Source organism: Anolis carolinensis, chromosome 2, assembly GCF_035594765.1.
Source record: "Anolis carolinensis isolate JA03-04 chromosome 2, rAnoCar3.1.pri, whole genome shotgun sequence".
Lineage (NCBI taxonomy): Eukaryota > Metazoa > Chordata > Lepidosauria > Squamata > Dactyloidae > Anolis > Anolis carolinensis.
Genome location: NC_085842.1, coordinates 171,790,070 through 171,810,639, shown reverse-complemented (window position 1 = coordinate 171,810,639; position 20,570 = coordinate 171,790,070). Strand labels below are relative to the sequence as shown.

Below are 20,570 nucleotides of genomic sequence, written 5' to 3'. Positions count from 1 at the left end.
TTGTTGCAAGCATAACATACACACCCCAACCTAGGGAATTCATTCTACCAGCAATTGAATCACAAATGAATGAAAGTTTGCAGAGGCTCGGGCTTCTTAATTAAGTTGTTTTGACTAAAAATACGTAACTGAGTAGCTAATGTAGTCCGTGGCCTTCTATTTCAGCCTGTAGGGTGTCTTTAGACCTATTTCAGGAATAATAAGAGAATAACACATGAATACATGGCACCCAGTTTCATAAGGACAGTAAAGTGTTTATATATTGCTTATAGCAAATCAAAGCTATAGAAATTTCAGAACCAGGAATTATATAGCAATGTATTTGCAAAGTGAAAGCCATTTCTTGGTATTAAGTTGAAATACTTTGGGGTATTGAACTTTTTAAAATTGTTTATTTTAACAACCTTGGAGACCTTGTGTTACCAGATTGGCATATAAATATTTTAATAAAATGAAAAATAAATAATATAAATTGAAATTGATTATGATGTTGTCAATACGCACAATGACTATTGGCCATTTAGGTGTATATTTAGCAGTTTGCCACCAAATTTTGGTAGTGCCCTGTAATGTCAGTTTTCCAAATATAAAAATGGAAATAGCACGAAGTACTACAACAACTGGATTTTGGACCGTACTATGCTCACCTCTAGAGTACAGCTCCTTGGATCTTAAAAAGGTTAGGGCTTTTTAAAACAAAAAAACCCCACAAAACAAAACAAAAACTATAGCCATTGGAATCCTGAAAACTCTAGGGGATCCCAGGAGTTGTCATCTAGAAAGGTAATATTTCTACATTACAGAGAGCCATAGATTATCCAGGTTTAATTTAGTGTTGTCTCTTCTGGCATTCCACTTTATAGGAGCTCCTGGTGGCACAATGGGTTAATCCCTTGTGCTGGCAGGACCTACTGACTGACAGGTTGGCAGTTTGAATCTGGGGAGAGCGGGTGAGCTCCCTCTGTCAGCTCCAGCTCCCCATGCGGGGACATGAGAGAAGCCTCCCACAAGGATGGTAAAACATCAAACATCCGGGCATCCCTTGGGCAACATCCTTGCAGAAGGCTAATTCTCTCACACCAGAAGCGACTTGCAGTTTCTCAAGTCGCTCCTGACATGGAAAAAAATCCACTTTATGAGTGAACTAACTCCTTGTCTCTTTTCAGGGACTGGGCTCAACCAACCATCTCATCCAACCATCCCAGGGCCAAGCAGTCGTCCGCAGCATGCCCTTCCCAGCAAGGTGTCTACGACTTTGGCGAAGGGTTCAGAACTCTATTCACAGTGTCCCACTGATCGCTATGGCAATGCATGGTCCAGCCAGAGTTCCTCTTTCCCACACCATCACAATGCTCTCTTTGGGGATGTCTTCCCAGGCCGCCTACCTGCTGCCACTACCAACGGCAACACACGCCCAGCTTTCCCTGCTGAACTGAATGCTGCTGGGGGTTCCTTCCTGCCCAGCAAAGCCCTTCCAGATGCTCCACCCCGACCCTACCCTTCCAGTGGTCTTCTCTTCCCTCTGCCCGATGAAGTGGTACCTAGCCAAGAGAGTAGTGGTCCTTGGAGCAGCCGCCTGGTTGCACCCCTTGGCTCGCAGGCTAACACTGTGGCATCACCTGCCCCCACGAGCCTCTCCTCCGTCTCCTCACCCACAGGCAGCGCCGAGCCCTCTCCGCAGCGCTCTCGGCACTCCTCAGCTTCCTCAGAGCAGGGCCTCTCTGGACACCGCCTGGCCCCCAAACAATTGGATGCAACGCCCTTGGCCAATGCCTTAACCAACCAAAGCAGCAATAACCTGCCCTCAGTGCCCTTAGAAATTGCCTCAGATGGCAAAGGACCGCCCAGCCTGCTGCTGCTTCACCCCCAGGGCCCAGGCTCTTTTCCAGCCAGCAGTTTGTTGAGCGCAGCTGCCAAGGCCCAGCTGGCTAGCAGGGGCCGCCCCGACGAGCTGGCGGCCAGCACTTTACCCAGCCGCTTGCTGCTCTCTGTTGTGGGTGGGCGGGCACCTCGGCGCCAGCGCCGCTCTCCCACTGTCCTGCGTCTGCTCAAGGATTCCCACCCCGGGAAGGCTGGGATCACCCATCCTGAAGAGACGCTGACCCGACATCCCTGGCCTCGGGACCAGCCACCAGTAGGAGAGGCCAAGAACGGGCCTCCAACCTCTGCAGCTCCAGCACAGCCGCTCTCTTCCCTGCTCACTTTGCTTGGACCTCCTGTGAGTTCCCCAACACCGGGCCTCCCCTTTCTGGCCCAACCTTCTTCTGGCGACAGCTCCAACTCTTTGCCCTCCTTCCAGGACTTCAACAGCCAGCTCCTCAGTCTCTTTGGGCAGTTGGCCTCAGCGTCTTCCGAACAGATCTCAGGGAGCCCCCCACAGCCAAAACCTCCTAATTCTCCACTCGGATCCCAGGGCTCCGCAGGTATGTGTAGATTATGTCTGTTTTGGAAATTCTGGACACATATTCTTTTGGAAATAAGTGGCAATCATAAGCTTATTGAAAAGGAAAAATTATGACATATCTGTTTGGCAAATGTGAATCTCCATGAACATGTGGAGACCGCCTTTTGAAAACCACGAGTCAGGAAAAGCATGACCTTGTTAGAAGTCTACCCTTTGAACTAGTTCATAAGCATTCATGTAATGGCACACAGGTAACTCAGCTGTTAAACTGAAGAAACATGTCTTTAAACTGCCAAGGATAAAGACATGGAACTACAAAAATATAATTGTTTAGCAGAGGATGGTTGTTTTTTTGAAGTTGATGTTGCTTTTGCAGTTGCTCAAAAATATACACTCACTTGAAACCTTTTAGATAAAATATGCACTCAAGAGATAAAAAACAAAGTCTTCTTTGAAAAATAACATATCTTGTTTACTCACAAACATCTTGTATTAATTCACCATACAGGTACATTTCTTATTAAAGTTCAGTTACAGATAGGATGTAGTTCTCTCTGTGTTGAGTACACAGGGTATCATTCTTAATCAATAGTCCATAGTCTTTAAGTATAGTTGTACTCACTGAAGTCCATAAGCAAACGTGCATTCTACTGAGGTCTGATGCAAACGTTCATCCACCTCCACTGAGGTGTAAAGCAGACTGAATACAAAATGGAGTCTTGAGTCTGAACATGCTCAGTATTGTCACATGTCTGTAACCTCTCCCACACCAAAGAGGTCAGTCAAACTGGCAAATCAACATACACATAGAATACAGGTTAGCAAATATATAAATTAACAAATAAATAGTGTGAGGCTTGGGAGGCTGTTTTTTTCCATAAGTCTGGAACTCATAATTGCAATACTGAATGCATAAGCTGGAGTTCTGCATACTTAACTGATTCATATTCAGTAGTGTAGGGAATAGGTAGGAATTGTAGAACTTTTTAAATTCCAACTTAGTTGTTGCAAGCAATTAGGGTCTGTTCTCCTATCAATCAAGACACAACAGACTGATGTTCCCAACACCTTTCCATGTGATCTTCAGTCCAGTCCGGGAATGTGTTGTGATAGGAATACTCCTCCATACTCACAGAGACGACTTGCAAGAGAGGGTGGAAACATTAGCCTGCTGTGTCCCAAATTACAGGAAAATAGATCCCTGTTGTCACAGTGACTGCTGCCCAGACTGGAGTGAAAGAGACAGTTCTTACTTTAGCGGTGCTGAGCCCTTTCTACAGTGATCTACGAGGGCTATCCACAAAGTAGGTTACGTTTTGGAATTAAAAATGAACAAAGTATAGGAGAAAATATTTACCATATGCAGTTGAAAGCCACACCCAAATACCACATCTCACATAGTCGCCATTCAAATCTAGGCACTTACTATAGTGATGAATGAGCTTTGCAAATCCTTCCCCACTAAATTCTGCTGCTTGCGCCCTCAACCAGCCGGTCAGCCCTTCCTGCAGCTGCGCAGTGTCGCCAAAATGCTGCGTTGCCAGCCATGCCCCCATTGTTGGAAACAAGTGGTTGAGGGCGCAAGCTGCAGAATTTAGAGGGAAGGATTTGCAAAGCTCATTCATCACTATGGTAAGTGCCTAGATTTGAATGGCGACTACGTGAGATGTGGCTTTCAACTGCATATGGTAAATGTTTTCTCCTAGACTTTGTTCATTTTTAATTCCAAAACGTAACCTACTTTGTGGATAACCCATGTAGAATCTCGGCTCACATCTCTGTTTGAAACAAGCTAATCTTTGAAGGGCTGGAAGCTACAGTTGAATGGCATTAACCATAGAGGCTAAGCACAAAAATCTTCTCTTGATAGCAAACTACAATGGTGAAAGTTTCCACTTCTACACAAAGGAGCCTAGGAAACTGACGAACACTGAATCAAATGATCAACCTATGTTGCTCAATAGTGTCTTCATCAGAGGTGGGAAATGCCTGGCCATCCAAATGATGTTGAACTGAAAAGCCTATCATTCCAGAACCACTGATTGTGTTGACTAGGGCTGATGGGAATTGCAATACAATATTATCTAGAGGGTCACATTTATCCATTCCTGGTCTCCTCCCATTAGCAGGGGCTATCCAAGGTTTCAGCCAGATGGGTCTGCAAATGTAGGGAATACAACTGGGACCCTTCCATCTCGAGCATACTCCTTCTCAGGTTCTAAAGCGGTAGTTCTCAACCTGTGAGTCCCTAGGTATTTTGGCCTAAAACTCCCAGAAATCTCAGCCAGTTTACCAGCTGTTAGGATTTCTGGGAGTTGAAGGCCAAAACACCTGGGGACCCACAGGTTGAGAACCACTGGTCTAAAGTCACATATCATCTTGTTGCTCAGTTTCCCTTTGTTTCACCTCTTTCATGGAGATCAGCCATGAATAAAACCTTGATCTGCAATTGAGCCATGACAGATGACAAGTTCTTGGTATTCATCTCTTTGGAGGAGGAGAAACACAATGTTCGTTTTAGTAATAGAGCATAAAGCAGTGTCTAGGGTTGTCAGCTAATACGTGGTGGTCGGAATTAACGCTTCCCTGCTCCTTTTGAAAGAGTTTGAGATACAAATACTATAGTATGGATTCCTATTACCACCATCTTCAAGCAGGATAGCCAATTGATAGGAATGTTGGAAGTGGGAAACTCATATTTCCTGGTGACCACAGGTCCCCTGCTTTTATCGTCACAGCAATCTTATGAGGTTGGGTTAGGCCAAGAAACAGTGAATAGCCCAAGGCAATCCACACCTTCATGACTGAACAGAAAAAATTAGTCTCAGACCAAAGTCCAGTGTGTTTATCCATTACATCAAGGCTTGCCAGAAGATAGGCAGTGAGGCAAAGACGCTGGCAAAGATGTTGACTTTCCGTGGTTTTTGCAACAGTAATAATTAAAGTGCTTTCTCTTTCCAGTCAGGTTGTAAGAGGCATAAGATAAGGAGTGGATTTGTGTATGGGAGGACTTGGGAACTTGTGTCTCATCCTGGCTATAAATTCCTAGGCAGAGCAGGGATTCAAGCAGAGCAGGGATTATTATTACAGTGGAATCTCACTTATCCAACATAAACGGGCCGTCAGAACGTTGGATAAGCGAATATGTTGGATAATAAGGAAGGATTAAGGAAAAACCTATTAAATATCAAATTGGGTTATGATTTTACAAATTAAGCACCAAAACATCATGTTATACAACAAATTTTACAGAAAAAGTAGTTCAATATATGGTAATTCTATGTAGTAATTACTGTATTTACGAATTTAGTACCAAAATATCATGATGTATTAAAAACATTGTCTACAAAAATGTGTTGGATAATCCAGAACATTGGATAAGCGAGTGTTGGATAAGTGAGACTCTACTGTATTATTAATATTTTCAACAGGGCCAGATCCACTTCTGGCTACAAGCAGAGCCACAGCCACCTATATCAATAATTGGTTCTGACTCCATTCAAAGAGACCTTTCTCCATCCTGTGTTGTGCTATAGCCAGAGGAAGTGAGCAATGTTACCACATGTTTTGACACAGGCCTCCTGTAACTGTTTAGGGATCTGTGGCAGGCAAAATTTCATCATCTTTACATGGACATTCTGCCCAATTCCTTTTGGAACAGGGCAAAAAAAAAGGAGGAAAAGTGGCAGGAGATTTGCACGAACAAGTTATAATGGTAAAAGACTAAATAATAAAGGAAATATTTCAAAAATGGAGAATGGATATGGAAATTGAGAGGGAAAATATCCAAAGGGAAATAAGTAATATAGCAAAGGAAAAATATAATGTACTTAGCAAGAAGGAAAATGTTACAAAAATGGTACAGGACTCCTGCACAACTTTCACGTTTTTTTTACCAAGGGTAAAGGACAAGTATTGGCATGGTTGTAAACAAAGAGGTGTGTTTAATCACATGATATAGGAATGTAACGGAATACAGGTGTACTGGAGAATGATTAAAGGAGAAATTAATAGAATGTTAAATCTTCAAATCATAATAACCAATAGAAATGTATTACATGCAAGGATACCAGGAGAGTATAATGTGCAAAAGGAAAGTGTGGTTGACAAATTAATAGCGTCTGCTCAAATTGTTTTAGTGAGCGGTTGGAAAGATAAAACAAAGTGGACTTCGACAAATTCGTATTATTATATAGTAAATATGCTAAATGTGGAAATAACACATTGTAAATTGAACAATATAGACAAAATAGAAAATGTTATAATAATTAAGAACATGTGGGATCCAGTTAGGAATTGTTTAGAGAATGCATGTATGAAGTGGTGTGTTGTAGAAAAAGCAGCTTGGAAGTGGTTGTCTTGTTTCCCTTCTTCCTCAAAGCCTTTTTTATGCCTTTGTTCTCTTCCAGGGGCCACTTCTGCTTCACCAGTGACTCCCAAAGCCCCCCCAGCACCCAGCCCTGTCGCTGTCACCACCAGTGCAATGGAGAGTGGGGGACTGGGCTGCCCATTGCCTTCAGGCACCGACCCATTCCCCTTCCTGTCACAGGAACAGGCGCTGTCGTTTGGGAACACTCTACCTCCTGGGCTGCTCCCGCTGGGCTCCTTCCCTTTCTCGTTGACTTTGGGCCCAGAGACACCACTTCCCCCATTCAACCTTCAAGGGGAGCCCGAGGGACAGCCCTTGCTGCCTCTGGTTCTGCCCAGTCTGGATTTGCTACAACAACCCACTGGGCTCCTGGCCTCGCTGCTGGCCCTGCCAGAGGCAACATGTGAGGGGGAAAGGGGCATGCTGACCACTGAGCCCTTGCTAGAGCCCTTTGCCGGCCTCCCTGAATCTCTGCAGCCCCTGCTTTTCCCAGCACTTTCCACCTCTCCAGCTGTCCTAGCTTTAAACTCAGCACTGTTGGCAACCAGCATGGGCCCTGCCGACCCTGGGCCAGGCCACACACAGGTAAGGCTATGTGGTTAGCCTGGGATCCCGTTCTTTTTAGGAATCTGTGGGGAAGGCAGAAGTTGTGCAGGTGGAGTTGCTCTTCTCATAGCTTCACTGTAGATTAGAGGAGGAGGAGGGGAGCTGCATCTAGTGAACTGTAATCAATCCTAAAAATATCAATAGATCAGTCTGTTGCACTTCTATTCTGCCTTTCCTCTAAGGAGCTCAATGTGGTCTATATAGCCCTCCCCATTTTTATCATTGTAACTAGTGTATGTACCTAGCGTTCAGATGTTTTTGGGACCACTGCCCACTTAGTTGCTCCCTTCTCCAACTCTGAGAAGGCCTACTTCACAATATCTCCATGCCAACACTGTGGTGATGGTGGGCAGGCTCTCTTCGTGGCTCTTTCCTTCCTTCCTTTGACTTTATAATAATGATAATAATAATGAATTTTATTTATACCCCGCCCCCTCTCCCCGAAGGGACGCGGTATGGCTTACAGCAAGCAACAAATACAGAAAATAATATAAGCAATAAATGGTAAACAACAATAACAATTAACAATTAGCATTTTACTTACTTACTTACTTAAGCGATCCCTCGACGTTCGAGGACGATAGTCTTCCAACCTTGGTATCTTGGGCGTGTGTTCTTAGGTGACTGAAGAGACCGATTCTTGACCCGCATATTCTCCCACAGTGAGGACATCGGTTTCCAGGTGGAAGGCGGTCCCGGTCGGGGTTAGCTTGACGCTCCTTCCTCTTGGCACGTTTCTCACTTAAGCCCTCTGTTCGTGCCTCTTCGAACTCCGCAGCACTGCTGGTCACAGCTGACCTCCAATCAGAGCGCTCAAGGGCCAGGGCTTCCCAGTTCTCAGTGTCTATGCCACAGTTTTTAAGGTTGGCTTTGAGCCCATCTTTAAATCTCTTTTCCTGCCCACCAACATTCCGTTTCCCATTCTTGAGTTCGGAGTAGAGGAGCTGCTTTGGGAGACGGTGATCGGGCATTCGGACAACGTGGCCAGTCCAGCGGAGTTGATGGCGTAGGAGCATCGCTTCAATGCTGGTGGTCTTTGCTTCCTCAAGCACGCTGACATTTGTCCGCCTGTCTTCCCAAGAGATTTGCAGGATTTTCCTGAGGCAACGCTGATGGAAACGCTCCAGGAGTTTGGTGTGACGTCTGTACACAGTCCACGTTTCGCAGGCGTAGAGCAGGGTTGGGAGGACAATGGCTTTATAAACAAGCACCATGGTCTCTCTACGGATGTCCCGGTCATCAAATACTCTCTGCTTCATACGGAAAAATGCTGCACTCGCAGAGCTCAGGCGGTGTTGTATTTCAGTGTCGATGTTGACTTTTGTGGAGAGGTGGCTACCAAGGTAGCGGAAATGGTCAACGTTTTCTAATGTTACACCGTTAAGCTGTATTCCTGGCTTTGCAGAGGGATTAGCTGGTGCCTGTTGGAAGAGCACTTTGGTTTTCTCGATGTTCAGTGAGAGGCCGAGCTTCTCGTATGCTTCTGCGAAGGTGTTTAGAGTGGCTTGTAGGTCTTCTTCTGAATGCGCACAGACTACGTTGTCATCAGCGTATTGGAGTTCTATAACAGATTTTGTGGTGACCTTGGTTTTGGCTCTCAGTCTGCTGAGGTTAAATAGCTTGCCATCTGTCCGATAGATGATTTCCACTCCGGTGGGAAGCTTCCCATCAACAAGGTGAAGTATCATAGCGATGAAGATGGAAAATAAGGTGGGGGCAATAACACATCCCTGCTTGACGCCTGATTCCACCTTAAATGGGTCACTTTGGGAGCCGTTGCTGTCCAAGACTGTTGCCATCATGTCATCATGGAGGAGCCGCAGGATGTTCACAAATTTGTCAGGGCACCCGATTTTTTGGAGGATGGTCCAGAGAGTGCTGCGATTCACTGTGTCGAATGCCTTTGCAAGGTCAATGAATGCCATGTACAGAGGTTGGTTTTGTTCCCTGCATTTTTCTTGGAGCTGTCGAGCAGTGAAGATCATGTCCACTGTTCCTCTGGAGGGACGGAAGCCATTCTGGGAGGGTGTCTTCTGAGACAGGGAGAAGGCGGTTTGCAAGGATTCTTGCAAGGATTTTCCCGGCCGAGGTTAGAAGGGAGATACCACAATAGTTCCCGCAGTCTGTTCTGTCCCCTTTCTTGAAAAGGGTGATGATGGTGGCATCCTTGAAGTCAGCTGGGATTTTCTCGGTCATCCACACCTTTTTAATGAGCTGGTGGAGTTGTTGTATCAGCTCAGGTCCACCCTCTTTGAAGATTTCAGCAGGAATCCCATCAGGTCCGCTGGCTTTGTTGTTTTTTTGTTGGCTGATGGCATTGCTGACTTCTTCCAAACTAGGCAGTGCTGCAAGCTCATCCCTGGTTTGTTGTTGCGGGATTTGTGAGAGGGTCTCTTCGGCCACATTGGAGCTGCGTAGTGCAATTGATGTTTTGTCCTTCAGAATTTTGGTTCCATCTGATGAGCGTAGGGGCTGTATGCCATGGTTTCTTGGTCCGTAAATGATCTTTGTGGCTTTGAAAAATCCCTGAGCGTCATGGGTATCTGCAAGGTGTTGGATTTCTTCAGCCTTCTTTGTCCACCAGATGTTCTTGAGTTCTCTGGTCCTTCTTTGGACCTCAGCTTTTGCACTGGCATAGATCTTTTTCTTGGCAGCACAGTTGGTGTCTCTCTGCCATGTTTGGAAGGCTTTCCTTTTGTTATCAATCAGCTGTTGGATCTCTTTGTCGTTATCATCAAACCAGTCTTGATGTTTCTTAGTTAGGTATCCAATGCTTTCTTCACAGGCTGTGATGATGGAGGTCTTCAGTTTGTTCCAATGTTCCTCAACATTTTCAGGGTGTTCTGTGGGTAGATGATCTTTGAGTGTTGTTTGGAGAAGGGCTCGTTTGGAGGGCTCCTGAAGGGCTTGGGTGTTCATTTTGCGCCTTGTTTTTCTTCCTTGGAGTCTGCGTTTGGGGACGATCTTGATAGCCATCGTGGATCGGATTGGCCTGTGGTCTGTCCAGCAGTCACCTGTCATGGCTCTTGTGAGAAGCACATCGCGGCGGTCTCTGGCACGTGTGATAACATAGTCCAGGAGGTGCCAATGCTTTGACCGAGGGTGCTTCCATGATGTCTTGAGCTTGTTTTTCTGGCGGAAGAGCGTATTGGTGATGACAAGGTTGTGCTCTCCTCATTTGGTGAGAAGCAAGATGCCATTCGAGTTGCTGTTTCCGACCCCGTCTTTTCCTATGATCCCTGGCCACAGGTCAGAGTCCCTTCCGACTCTTGCATTAAAGTCCCCCAGGAGGATGATTTTGTCCTCCTTAGGTATCTCCGATAGGATGGTATCCAGCTGACAGTAAAATTTTTCCTTGATGTCTTCGTCAGCATCTAGAGTTGGTGCATAGGCGCATATGATGGTTGCCTGTTGGTTTTTGGCAAGGTTAATTCGGAGGGTTGAAAGTCGTTCGTTGATGCCAGTGGGTGCTTCAGTCAGGTGCTTCACCAGGTCGTTTCTGATCGCAAAGCCAACTCCGTGTATTCTTCGCTCTTCTTCAGGCAGTCCCTTCCAGAAGAAGGTGTAGCTTCCCTTTTCTTCCTTCAGCTGTCCCTCTCCTGCTCTCCGGGTCTCCTGAAGGGCTGCTATGTCGATCTTAAAGCGTCCCAGCTCCCTTGCAATGAGAGCAGTCCTGCGTTCGGGGCGTTCGCTGTCAGTGTTATCTAACAATGTCCGTACGTTCCATGTTCCAAAGTTCATTTTTCTTTTTTGGCCGCAGAGTGGTGACCCCTCTGGACGTGGCAGTCCAGTCAGGGTAGGAGAGGCAGACTATGTTTAGGGCACCTTTTCTAGCCCCTTCCCCGTGTGGGGTGAGCAGAGCGGATCCTAAAAAGGGCTGCTCAGTCATGGATACAGCTGCCGGACTACTCAACTGCCTCGGTCCTTGAGGTAGAACGACTGAGTCCATATCCACCGCCCATGTGCCAGTCTGTGACTAGGGGCTTCCAGATTTCACAGTCCTGCCCCCGTCGCCACTTGCTGATCGCCATGGGACTTTTGTAGGTTTGTTTTTATTTTTGTTGGAAGACGCCTGTGCGTGATTTTTTTTAATGTGTGGAGGTCGGTGCACGGCCGGTCAACACACAGTCTTCACAGAGGGAGGTTCTAGCAGTGGTGTGGTTAACACAACGACAGTGGCTTCTCAGTCTGTTGCAGCCTTCTTCCGCCTTCACAGCCGTTGTAACATGTACCATGTTATCCTCCGCCTGCTCCGCCGTTGAGGTCTTTGGGTCTTCGGATTGTGCTTGGTCTGGAACCTCCCCTGCGGCCACTCCTGGGAGTGCATCACTCCAGTGGTTGTGCCCACAGGTTCATCGGAACACGCAAGCCCCCTCACCACGGCAAGGTGACAATCCATCGAGGGGGAATTAGCATTTAGTACAATTAAAATAACAAGTATTAATAAATAACAACTTAAAAGCTGCTTGCCCTCTAAAACAATCTATATACAGTAGAGTTTCACTTCTCCAACACTCGCTTATCCAACGTTCTGGATTATCCAACGCATTTTTGTAGTCAATGTTTTCAATACATCGTGATATTTTGTTGCTAAATTCGTAAATACAGTAATTACTACATAGCATTACTGTGTATTGAACTACTTTTTCTGTCAAATTTGTTGTAAAACATGATGTTTTGGTGCTTAATTTGTAAAATCATAACCTAATTTGATATTTAATAGGCTTTTCCTTAATCCCTCCTTATTATCCAACATATTCGCTTATCCAACGTTCTGCCGGCCCATTTATGTTGGATAAGTGAGACTCTACTGCAGGGGTCCTCAAACTTTTTAAGCCAAGGGCCGGTCCACAATCCTTCAGACTGTTGAGGGGCCGGATTATCATTTGAAAAAAATACAAACAAATTCTGATGCACACTGCATATGTCTTATTTGTAGTGCAAAAACAACAACAACAATGAAAGAACAATACAATATTTAAAAATAAAAACAATTTTAACCAACATACATTTATCAGGATTTCAATGGGAAGTGTGCTCCTGCTTTTGGCCAATGAGATAGTCAGGTTAATTAGGGTTGTTGTTGCTGTGTGCCTTCAAGTCATTTCAGACTTTGGGCGAGCCTAAGTCTAAAATGTATTTGTTTGTTTATTTATTTATTATTTACTGCATTTATTTACTACATTTGTATCACACCCTTCTCACCCCAAAGGGGACTCAGAGTGGCTTACAAATTATATGTACATACAATATATTATATTATTAGCGTAGCACAATATTAGCATTATATATTACTACTAGCTGTGCCCGGCCACGCGTTGCTGTGGCAAAGTGGTGGTGGTATTGGTTAAAATTGTTGTGTAATTTTTATTTGACATTATTTGCAATTTTTAATTTTATTGTAAGTTATATTTTTATTTATTATATTTTATTATTTTCTTGTATTATTTTTAGTTATTTTCTGTTATTATAGTATTTTATTGTATTAATTTTTAGTGTTTTTTATTTTTTACTGGGTTGCTAGGAGACCAAATTGGAGGAGCTTAGCCTTCTAACTGGCAGCAATTGGATAAAAGCAATTATTCCTCTCTCTCTAATTAGGACTTTATTTTTCTTTTCTTTTTGTTGTATCAACCTAGAGGCGTGGATGATGGGTTGTGTTGTCAAATTTCGAGATTGGGTGGCCTGTAGTTTTGTTGTTTTGTGGGTCGCCATGATGCCATCACTCTTTTATATATATAGATATTGAACTATACCACTATACTGTAATATTATTAGTAATATTATATGTAATATAGAATATATAATTAATATTATTATATGGTATTATTATTAGTGTTATATTGTATTACATTACAATATTACTATCAATATTATATGTATATACAATCTATTATATTATAAAAATGAGGGCGGGGGCCGGGTAAATGACCTCGGAGGGCCGCATCTGGCCCCCGGGCCTTAGTTTGGGGACCCCTGCTCTACTGTATATATCATTGTTTATGTTTATAGATAGATAGATAGATAGATAGATAGATAGATAGATAGATAGATAGATAGATAGATAGATAGTGTTTCATCTCTTTTTTTCTTTTCATTACCTGCTCTTATGGGCCCATTGCTGAGTGAGTTGCCTTTTGGGGATGGAATGAATATAACAATGATATGTTTTTACCTTTAATTGATAGGTCAAATAATCCATATTTCTGAAAGGTGTGAGGATAGGACCTTTGAACCATACGATTGATGTTATGTGCTTTTCGAACATCACTCACTGGTCTTGTCTGTGTGTCTTAGCTCCTTCTTCACCCTTCTTCTCTCCTTTGCCTTCAGACTGGCCTGGCTAGCACTCCTGTGGCACCTACCTCCACTAGCACGACATCCACAACTACTGAGGGGACTTCTAGTGCCTCTGGGCGACTGAACCCCCTGATGCCCCAGCTTGTCAACCCACTGCTGAGTACCACACTTCTGGGTGAGTTGAATATCCTCCGCTGTATGACGGGATTCTGTGAATTCATTGCCCTGAAGTATATGGGGATGCTGCAGAAGGAGATATCCTGTATCTTCGTGTTTAGTACCTAGATGAAGAACACTAGCTGGAGGAGAGTTCACAGCTGTAGCTTTGTCCTCCCTGTGAGGGCCTAAGTATACTGGTGTTGACTTAGTAAATGTTCCAGTGCAACCCAGTTCAGCACAATGGCTTTCCTTTTTGCAAAGAACAGTCTAGTTCTATGTTAAATGTTTACATTTCAAACATCATTACATACCCTGTATTCCTTGGCCACTTAAAATATAAGGGAAGGTACTAAACTTGATAGGGGAACCCCTCACCTCAAACCACAGTTGGCCCATGGGTCATAGTGGCCTATACATTTAATATAGGGTGTGGGGGAAATACAAGTGTATATGGGTTGCTTCTTTCATTATCACATGCTTTGGAATACCTCTGGTGATGGCACCATCTGTGTCTTTTCTCCTGTCCAGGAGACCTGTCTGCGCTGAACCCAGCCTCAGGCCCCTCTCTGATAGGAAGCTCTCTGCTTCAGGCCCAGCAGTCGCTTCTGCCACCCAACCTGCAAGGGCCGCTTGGACTCCAGCTTTTCCAAGGGCAGTTGCCCCTCCTGGCAGGCTCCAACCCTATGGCCTGCCTCCTCCAGAGCTTGCAGGTAAGCAGGGAGTTGGAAACACTGTCAGGCTTGCAGGAATGGGCAGTACTTAAGCAGACACAAACATACACACAGGGAACAGTGGTATACTGTTGGAATCAAAGAAGTTCACCTTAAAAGCATGAACTTTTAAATTATTGTCAGCCGCCTTGTTTCTCACTTGGAGAGTAAGGTGGAATGTGTATTCAATCAATCACTCACTGCTGTGAGTTTTCCAAGCTGTATGGCCATGTTCCAGAAGCATTTTCTCCTGATGTTTCACCCCCATCTATGGCAGGCATCCTCAGAGGTTGTGAGGTATATTGGAGACTAAGCAAGGCAGGTTTATATATCTGTGGAAGGTCCAGGTTGGGAGAAAGAACTCTTGTCTGTTGGAGGCAAATGTGAACACTACAAGTAATCACCAATTAGCATGGAAAAGCCTTGCAGCTTCAAGGCCTGGCTGATTCCTGCCTGGGGGAATCCTTTGTTAGGAGGTGTTAGCTGGCCCTGATTGTTTCTTGTCTGGAATTCCTCTGTTTTCAGAGTGTTGTTCTTTATTTACTGTCCTGATTTTAGTTTTTTTTTAATACTGGGAGCCAGATTTTGTTCATTTTCATGGTTTCCTCCTTTCTGTTGAAATGGTCCATGTACTTTCAGTAGCTTCTCTATATAGTCAGACATGGTGGTTGTTAGAGTGGTCCAGCATTTCTGTGTTACAATGCTGGACCATTGTACAGTATGCTGTGTCCAGGTTGGTTTATCAGGTGCTTTGCTATGGCTGAATTCTCTGAGTTAGTCTGCAGTGCCTTTCACATTCCTTAATTCGTGTTTGGGCAATGCTTATTTGGTGCTCCCTGTGTAGACTTGTCTACAGCTGCATGGTATATGGTAGACTCCTGCAAAGGTGAGAGGATCCCTCTTGTCCTTTGCTGAACGTAGCATTTGTTAGATTTTCTTGGTGGGTCTGTAGATAGTTTGTAGGTTGTGTTTCTTCATCAGCTTCCCTATGCGGTCAGTGGTTCCCCTGATGTATGGTAAGAACTTATTTCCTTTGGGTGGATCTTTGTCTTTACTCTCGAGACTTGTTCTCGGCCTTTTAGCTCTTCTGATGTCTGAGGTGAAGTATCCATTGGCCTGTAGGCCCAGTTTAGGTGGTTCAGCCCACCTTGGAGGAGGTGGGGTTCACAGATTCTTTTTGCGTGGTGTATTTGGGCTTTAATTGTGTTTCTTTTTTGACCTGGGTGATGGCTGGAGTTTTTATGTAGGTATCTATCCGTGTGTGTAGGTCTTCTGTAAACTGTGTGGTCCAACTGTTGACTGGGTTTGCGGATGACTAGGACATCTAGAAATGGCAGTTTTCCTTCATTTTCTTTTTCCATGGTGAATTGGATGTTTGGTTGGATGTTGTTGAGGTGGTCCAGTAACTTGTTTCATTGATCATTAAGCTGTTGCTGGCCTAGCTGGTTGTGGCAACAGTAGAAGAATTGGAGTTCTTTTAAGGAGCTTTAGAAGGTGGTCATACCAGTTGGGGATGTTGGATGTTGTAGTCCAGATACCATATGGAAGTGCTTGCTCATTCATACCTTACAGTAAACCTCAATATATTGGAACTTCCATTAGCTCACTACTGAATTTTCAACAGTTCACATACTGTTTTTCCTATCCAAGTGAATAACGCCTAAGCATTTTTTTCGTACCTTTGTTTCACAGCTGAGCCCTGGCTTTGGTACCCCAGAGAAGCCAGTGCAGACCAGCGAAGCTCCAGCCCCAGCCTTGTCCAGCCTGGAGCCCGTGCTGGAGCCTGAGCCCAACCACAGTGCTATGTTGCCCCCTTGCATGGACACTGCCCCCCCAAGTGCCTTAGAGCTCCCCAACACGCCTGAGCCCCCCAAGCAAGGACAGCAGGAGGCCAGCAGTTCCCGTTCCCCCTTCAAGCGCCCCCGGCGTGGCACCGAAGAGTTCAACGGGGACCCTGGCAGCAGCCTCCCCAGGGGGCCAGGCCGGGGTGGGAAGTCTGGGCGGCGTGGGGGTGGCCGGGGCAGAGGCAGGCGGCACTTCAATGGACAGCTCCCCGATCTGGGCACCGGTCACCCGTCCCACCCTGCCTGGCGCTTGAATGGAGAGATGGTGGCAAGCAGCGCAGAAAGCCAAGCAAGTCCGTTTGCCGTTCAGGAGATAAAGGTAGGCCGGCCACCTGAAAAACAGCAGAGTGCTTAGATGAGGCTTGGAAATCATGTATTTTCTTGTTGAGGAGCAACTTTAGTAACCTACCATTTCTCCAGTGGTTTCAAGGAGACGTAAGTGGCTATCCTTCTCCTCCATACTTTATCTTTATAACAAGTATTTCAGTCTGTGAGTCATGAGCCCCGGGTCACTTAATGAGCACTGGTATTTAGTGGGGATAACAACTAGAATATGGGTTAAACCGCTTAGCTGCTGAACTTGCTGACCGAAAGGTCGGAGGTTCGAATCCAGGAAGCGGGGTGAGCTCCTGCTATTAGCCCCAGCTTCTGCCAACCTAGCAGTTTGAAAACATACAAATGTGAGTAGATCAATAGGTATCGCTCCATGCAGTCATGCTGGCCACATGATCTTGGAGGTGTCTACGGACAATGCCAGCTCTTCAGCTTAGAAATGGAGATGAGCACCAACCCCTAGAGTCAGACACACTGGACTTAATGTCAGGGTAAAACCTTTGCCTTTACCTTACAACCAGAATTGCCTACTTCCCAGTCCAGCCCTGTAACCTTGACTTTGCATTGTCACTCCAAGAAGCTTCCTTCTGTTGAATGGCCTAGAAAGGACTAAAGCCAACAGGCTTTGACAAGGTCTTGTCTGCATGTTTACAGGCAGTTTCTAAGCAACATGATGTTCTCCATTGTGACATACCGCTTGAAAAAGCTTACCTGTACACTAGGCTCTTGACTGGTAGGGTCTTTGATCTTGTCCACTGGGGGCTTATCACCCAGCCTAAGAGGGCCCTGATTGGAGCCCTTTGTCCCAAATTGGCCAAATGCCATGTCAAATTGGTTTGCAGCAGTGCATAACAATTAGGTATAAGAGATTTTCCAAGCCAAACTGGAAACTGATCATATACAGTAGAATCTCGCTTATCCAACATAAACAGGCCGGCAAAACGTTGGATAAGCAAAAATGTAAGGATAATAAGGAAGGATTAAGAAAAAGCCTATTAAATGTAAAATTACTTTATGATTTTACAAATTGAGCACCAAAACATCATATTTTACAACAAATTGACAGAAAAACCAGTTCAGTACATAGTTTAATACATGGTAATGTTATGTAGCAATTATTACTGTATTTACAAATTTAGAATCACAATGTATTGAAAACATTGATTACAAAAACATTGACTACTAAAAGGCAGACTGTGTTGGATAATACAGAATGTTGGATGAGCAAGACTGTACTGTGTCATTTTACAGTGTGATTGATTTTTTCAACTGCCGTTCTTGGCTCCTTGGCATACATTAATAAATAATAATAATATACTTTATTTATATTCCACTCTTTCTCCGTGAGGGGACTCAGGGCGGATTACAGAACACACATATGACAAGCTTTCAATGCTGTTATACAATTAACAAGGACAGACAATACACAGACAGAGGGTAAAGGCATTTGCCATCTTATTTCCGGCATCTTGAAGGCTGTGCTCAACTCCAGCCAGGGGAGGGGGGGGGGGGCTGTTGCTCCATTTTCCACGCTGAGCTTTGTCATCCTTAGACGTCCTCCCAATCAATGTCATTAAGGGTGCCTTTATTACCTTCCAGCTAAAAGTGGTATCTATTTCTCTACTTACATTTCTGCTTTCGATCTGCTAGGTGTGCAGGGAGCTGGGGCTAACGGCAGGTGCTTACCTTGTCCCGGGCTAGTACTGTCGACCTTTCAATCAGCAGGATTTTTCTGCAGCTAGTGGTTTCACCCGCTGGGCTATGCCTGGTCCCACTTTCTTTACCAAGAAAGAATGCATACTTTTCTGTGTTGAATCCTGTACTATGTGCCTGGTACTGTGTCTTTTCCTGATCAGATGAGGGTTGGTATACTAAATCTAGCATGTTTTGCAAGATTTCAAGGGAAGGGCAACCAGTAAACGCACTGTGGGAAGTTGGACCCTTCATTTTTCTTTCCCTAGCTGCATTGCTTTCAGTCTGGACAAAGAGCCGTAGAGTTTTACAAGACTTTGATTCATTTTCTTCTGTAGCATCCCTACTTTAGAGCAGGACTTCTTGAATTTTTCCACTTGCAATCTCTTTTGACCCCAGAATTTTTTACATGACTCCAGGTATATAGTTATGTACAAGTATAAAAATCAAACATTTACTGATAACAAATCAGCATTTGTAAAGCTTGTTAAACAAATGGTTCTTGTGATGTACAGCTGACGCATCTTCTACAGAGTCCACTATAAACACTGCACAGCAGACTTTTGTAAATGTCTAAAACAGTCACTTGGTGATGTTTAGAAAACGTTTGCTCTTGCCAAATTTTTGGAACCCCAATATTGAGCTAAGGGGACCCCATTTGGGGTCAGGACCCACAATTTAAGAAGCAGTGCTCTAGAGTCCTCTAGTTTTGGACTTCAGCTCACAATTCCTAACAGCTGGCAAGCTGGCTAGGATTTCTGGGAACTGAGGTCCAAAACAACTGGAGGACCAAAGGTTGGGAACCACTGCTCTAGAGGGCCGGGATTAACTTAACTCTTGACACAACTAGGGCAGATCATTGGGGTGCTGTTTAAAATGCTGGCCATTCTTTTTTTTCCAGGAGTGGCAAGTTGCTTCTGTTGTGAAAGAATTTGCCATCTGCAAGGACATTGCCCAGGGGATGCCCGGACGTTTGATGTTTTACCCTTCTGTGGGAGGCTGCTCTCATGTCCCAGCATGGGGGGAGCTAGAACTGACAGACGGAAACTCACCCCCCCCCCCCCCACAAGCCAGCACAAGGGTTTAACCCATTGCGGCACAGGGGGCTCCATTCCTAAAATGACAAATCTCATAAGAATAACAACCTGAACAATATCATGCCACCAAAATACCTCTGAACACTTCTGGTTTCAGAAGCCACACAGGGTCCAATCAGCTTCTTTCACCTGTAGAGATCTCCATGGATTAATTCCAGGTTTCTCCAAGTAGGACCAGGAAATCATTCCACCTAAAACTCTGAAGCATCACTGCTGCCAGTCAGTTGATAATTCTGGACTAGATGGACCAATGGGCTGAGCTGATATAAGGCAATGTTCTACATTCCTAATGCACATATAAAATTTACACAGCAGGGACAAAATGTTTAGTATTGCCTTGCTGCTTATGCCTAAGCCTAAAACCACAGAGGACCTCTGTTGGCTGGCTCTCTTATGAAAGAAGGAGTTACTCATCATTTCCATCCCTTCTGCAGGGCCCTCCTGGAAGGCGACCAGCCCGCCGTGGCCGGAGGAGGAAAAGCAGGTGAGCAGCGGGCACCCAGAAGGAATGGGACTTTGGGAGTACACCTGACAGAATTAAACCAAGGCAGAGTATACAGCAGAGGCTGCTGTGTGCTGAAAGGTTTGACCTCATCAATAAGCTGTAGTAGCTTCTGTCCTCTTTCCATTAATTCATCATTGTCTTTTGCAGTGGTGCGCGGCCTAGCTCCCGACCTGAAACTACACGGATGCGGGGGGCCAGTGCTGATCCAGGACCTAGCCCAGTGGTAAGTGTACCCTGCTCAATACCACTTCCTTCCAGACATTGGAGGCACATGCATACACACTACCCCCTATAAAATAGATTAGGTGTTTTCTGTGTAGACAGTAGACCACATGGCAGCTTGAAAATGTTATATTTTAAATTACAATTCCTCAATTATCCCAGTCAGCATGGGAATTGTAATATCAAAGGTAACTTTTCCATGCTCAGAGCTATACTTTTTTACCCTCATCTAAGTTAATGATAAGAATGTGGTGTAGTGGTTTGAACATTGGACTGTGATTCTGCACACTAGGGGTCAGATCTCTACTTAGCTATGGAAATCTACTGAG

The 20,570-nt window shown here is 44.8% G+C and overlaps 1 protein-coding gene across 2 annotated transcripts in view; it reads left to right on the top strand.

The window, feature by feature from the left end:
* Positions 1–20,570, top strand: part of mbd6 (methyl-CpG binding domain protein 6) — a 43,546-nt gene that overhangs the window by 19,352 nt on the left and 3,624 nt on the right. For both annotated transcript variants that reach the window (XM_008115067.3, XM_008115068.3), the window contains exons 6-12: positions 1,167–2,423; positions 6,814–7,358; positions 13,713–13,854; positions 14,367–14,548; positions 16,241–16,711; positions 19,949–19,998; positions 20,167–20,242. In XM_008115067.3, the coding sequence (XP_008113274.2) occupies positions 1,167–2,423; positions 6,814–7,358; positions 13,713–13,854; positions 14,367–14,548; positions 16,241–16,711; positions 19,949–19,998; positions 20,167–20,242 (2,723 nt within the window). The remainder of the gene's footprint in view (positions 1–1,166; positions 2,424–6,813; positions 7,359–13,712; positions 13,855–14,366; positions 14,549–16,240; positions 16,712–19,948; positions 19,999–20,166; positions 20,243–20,570) is intronic.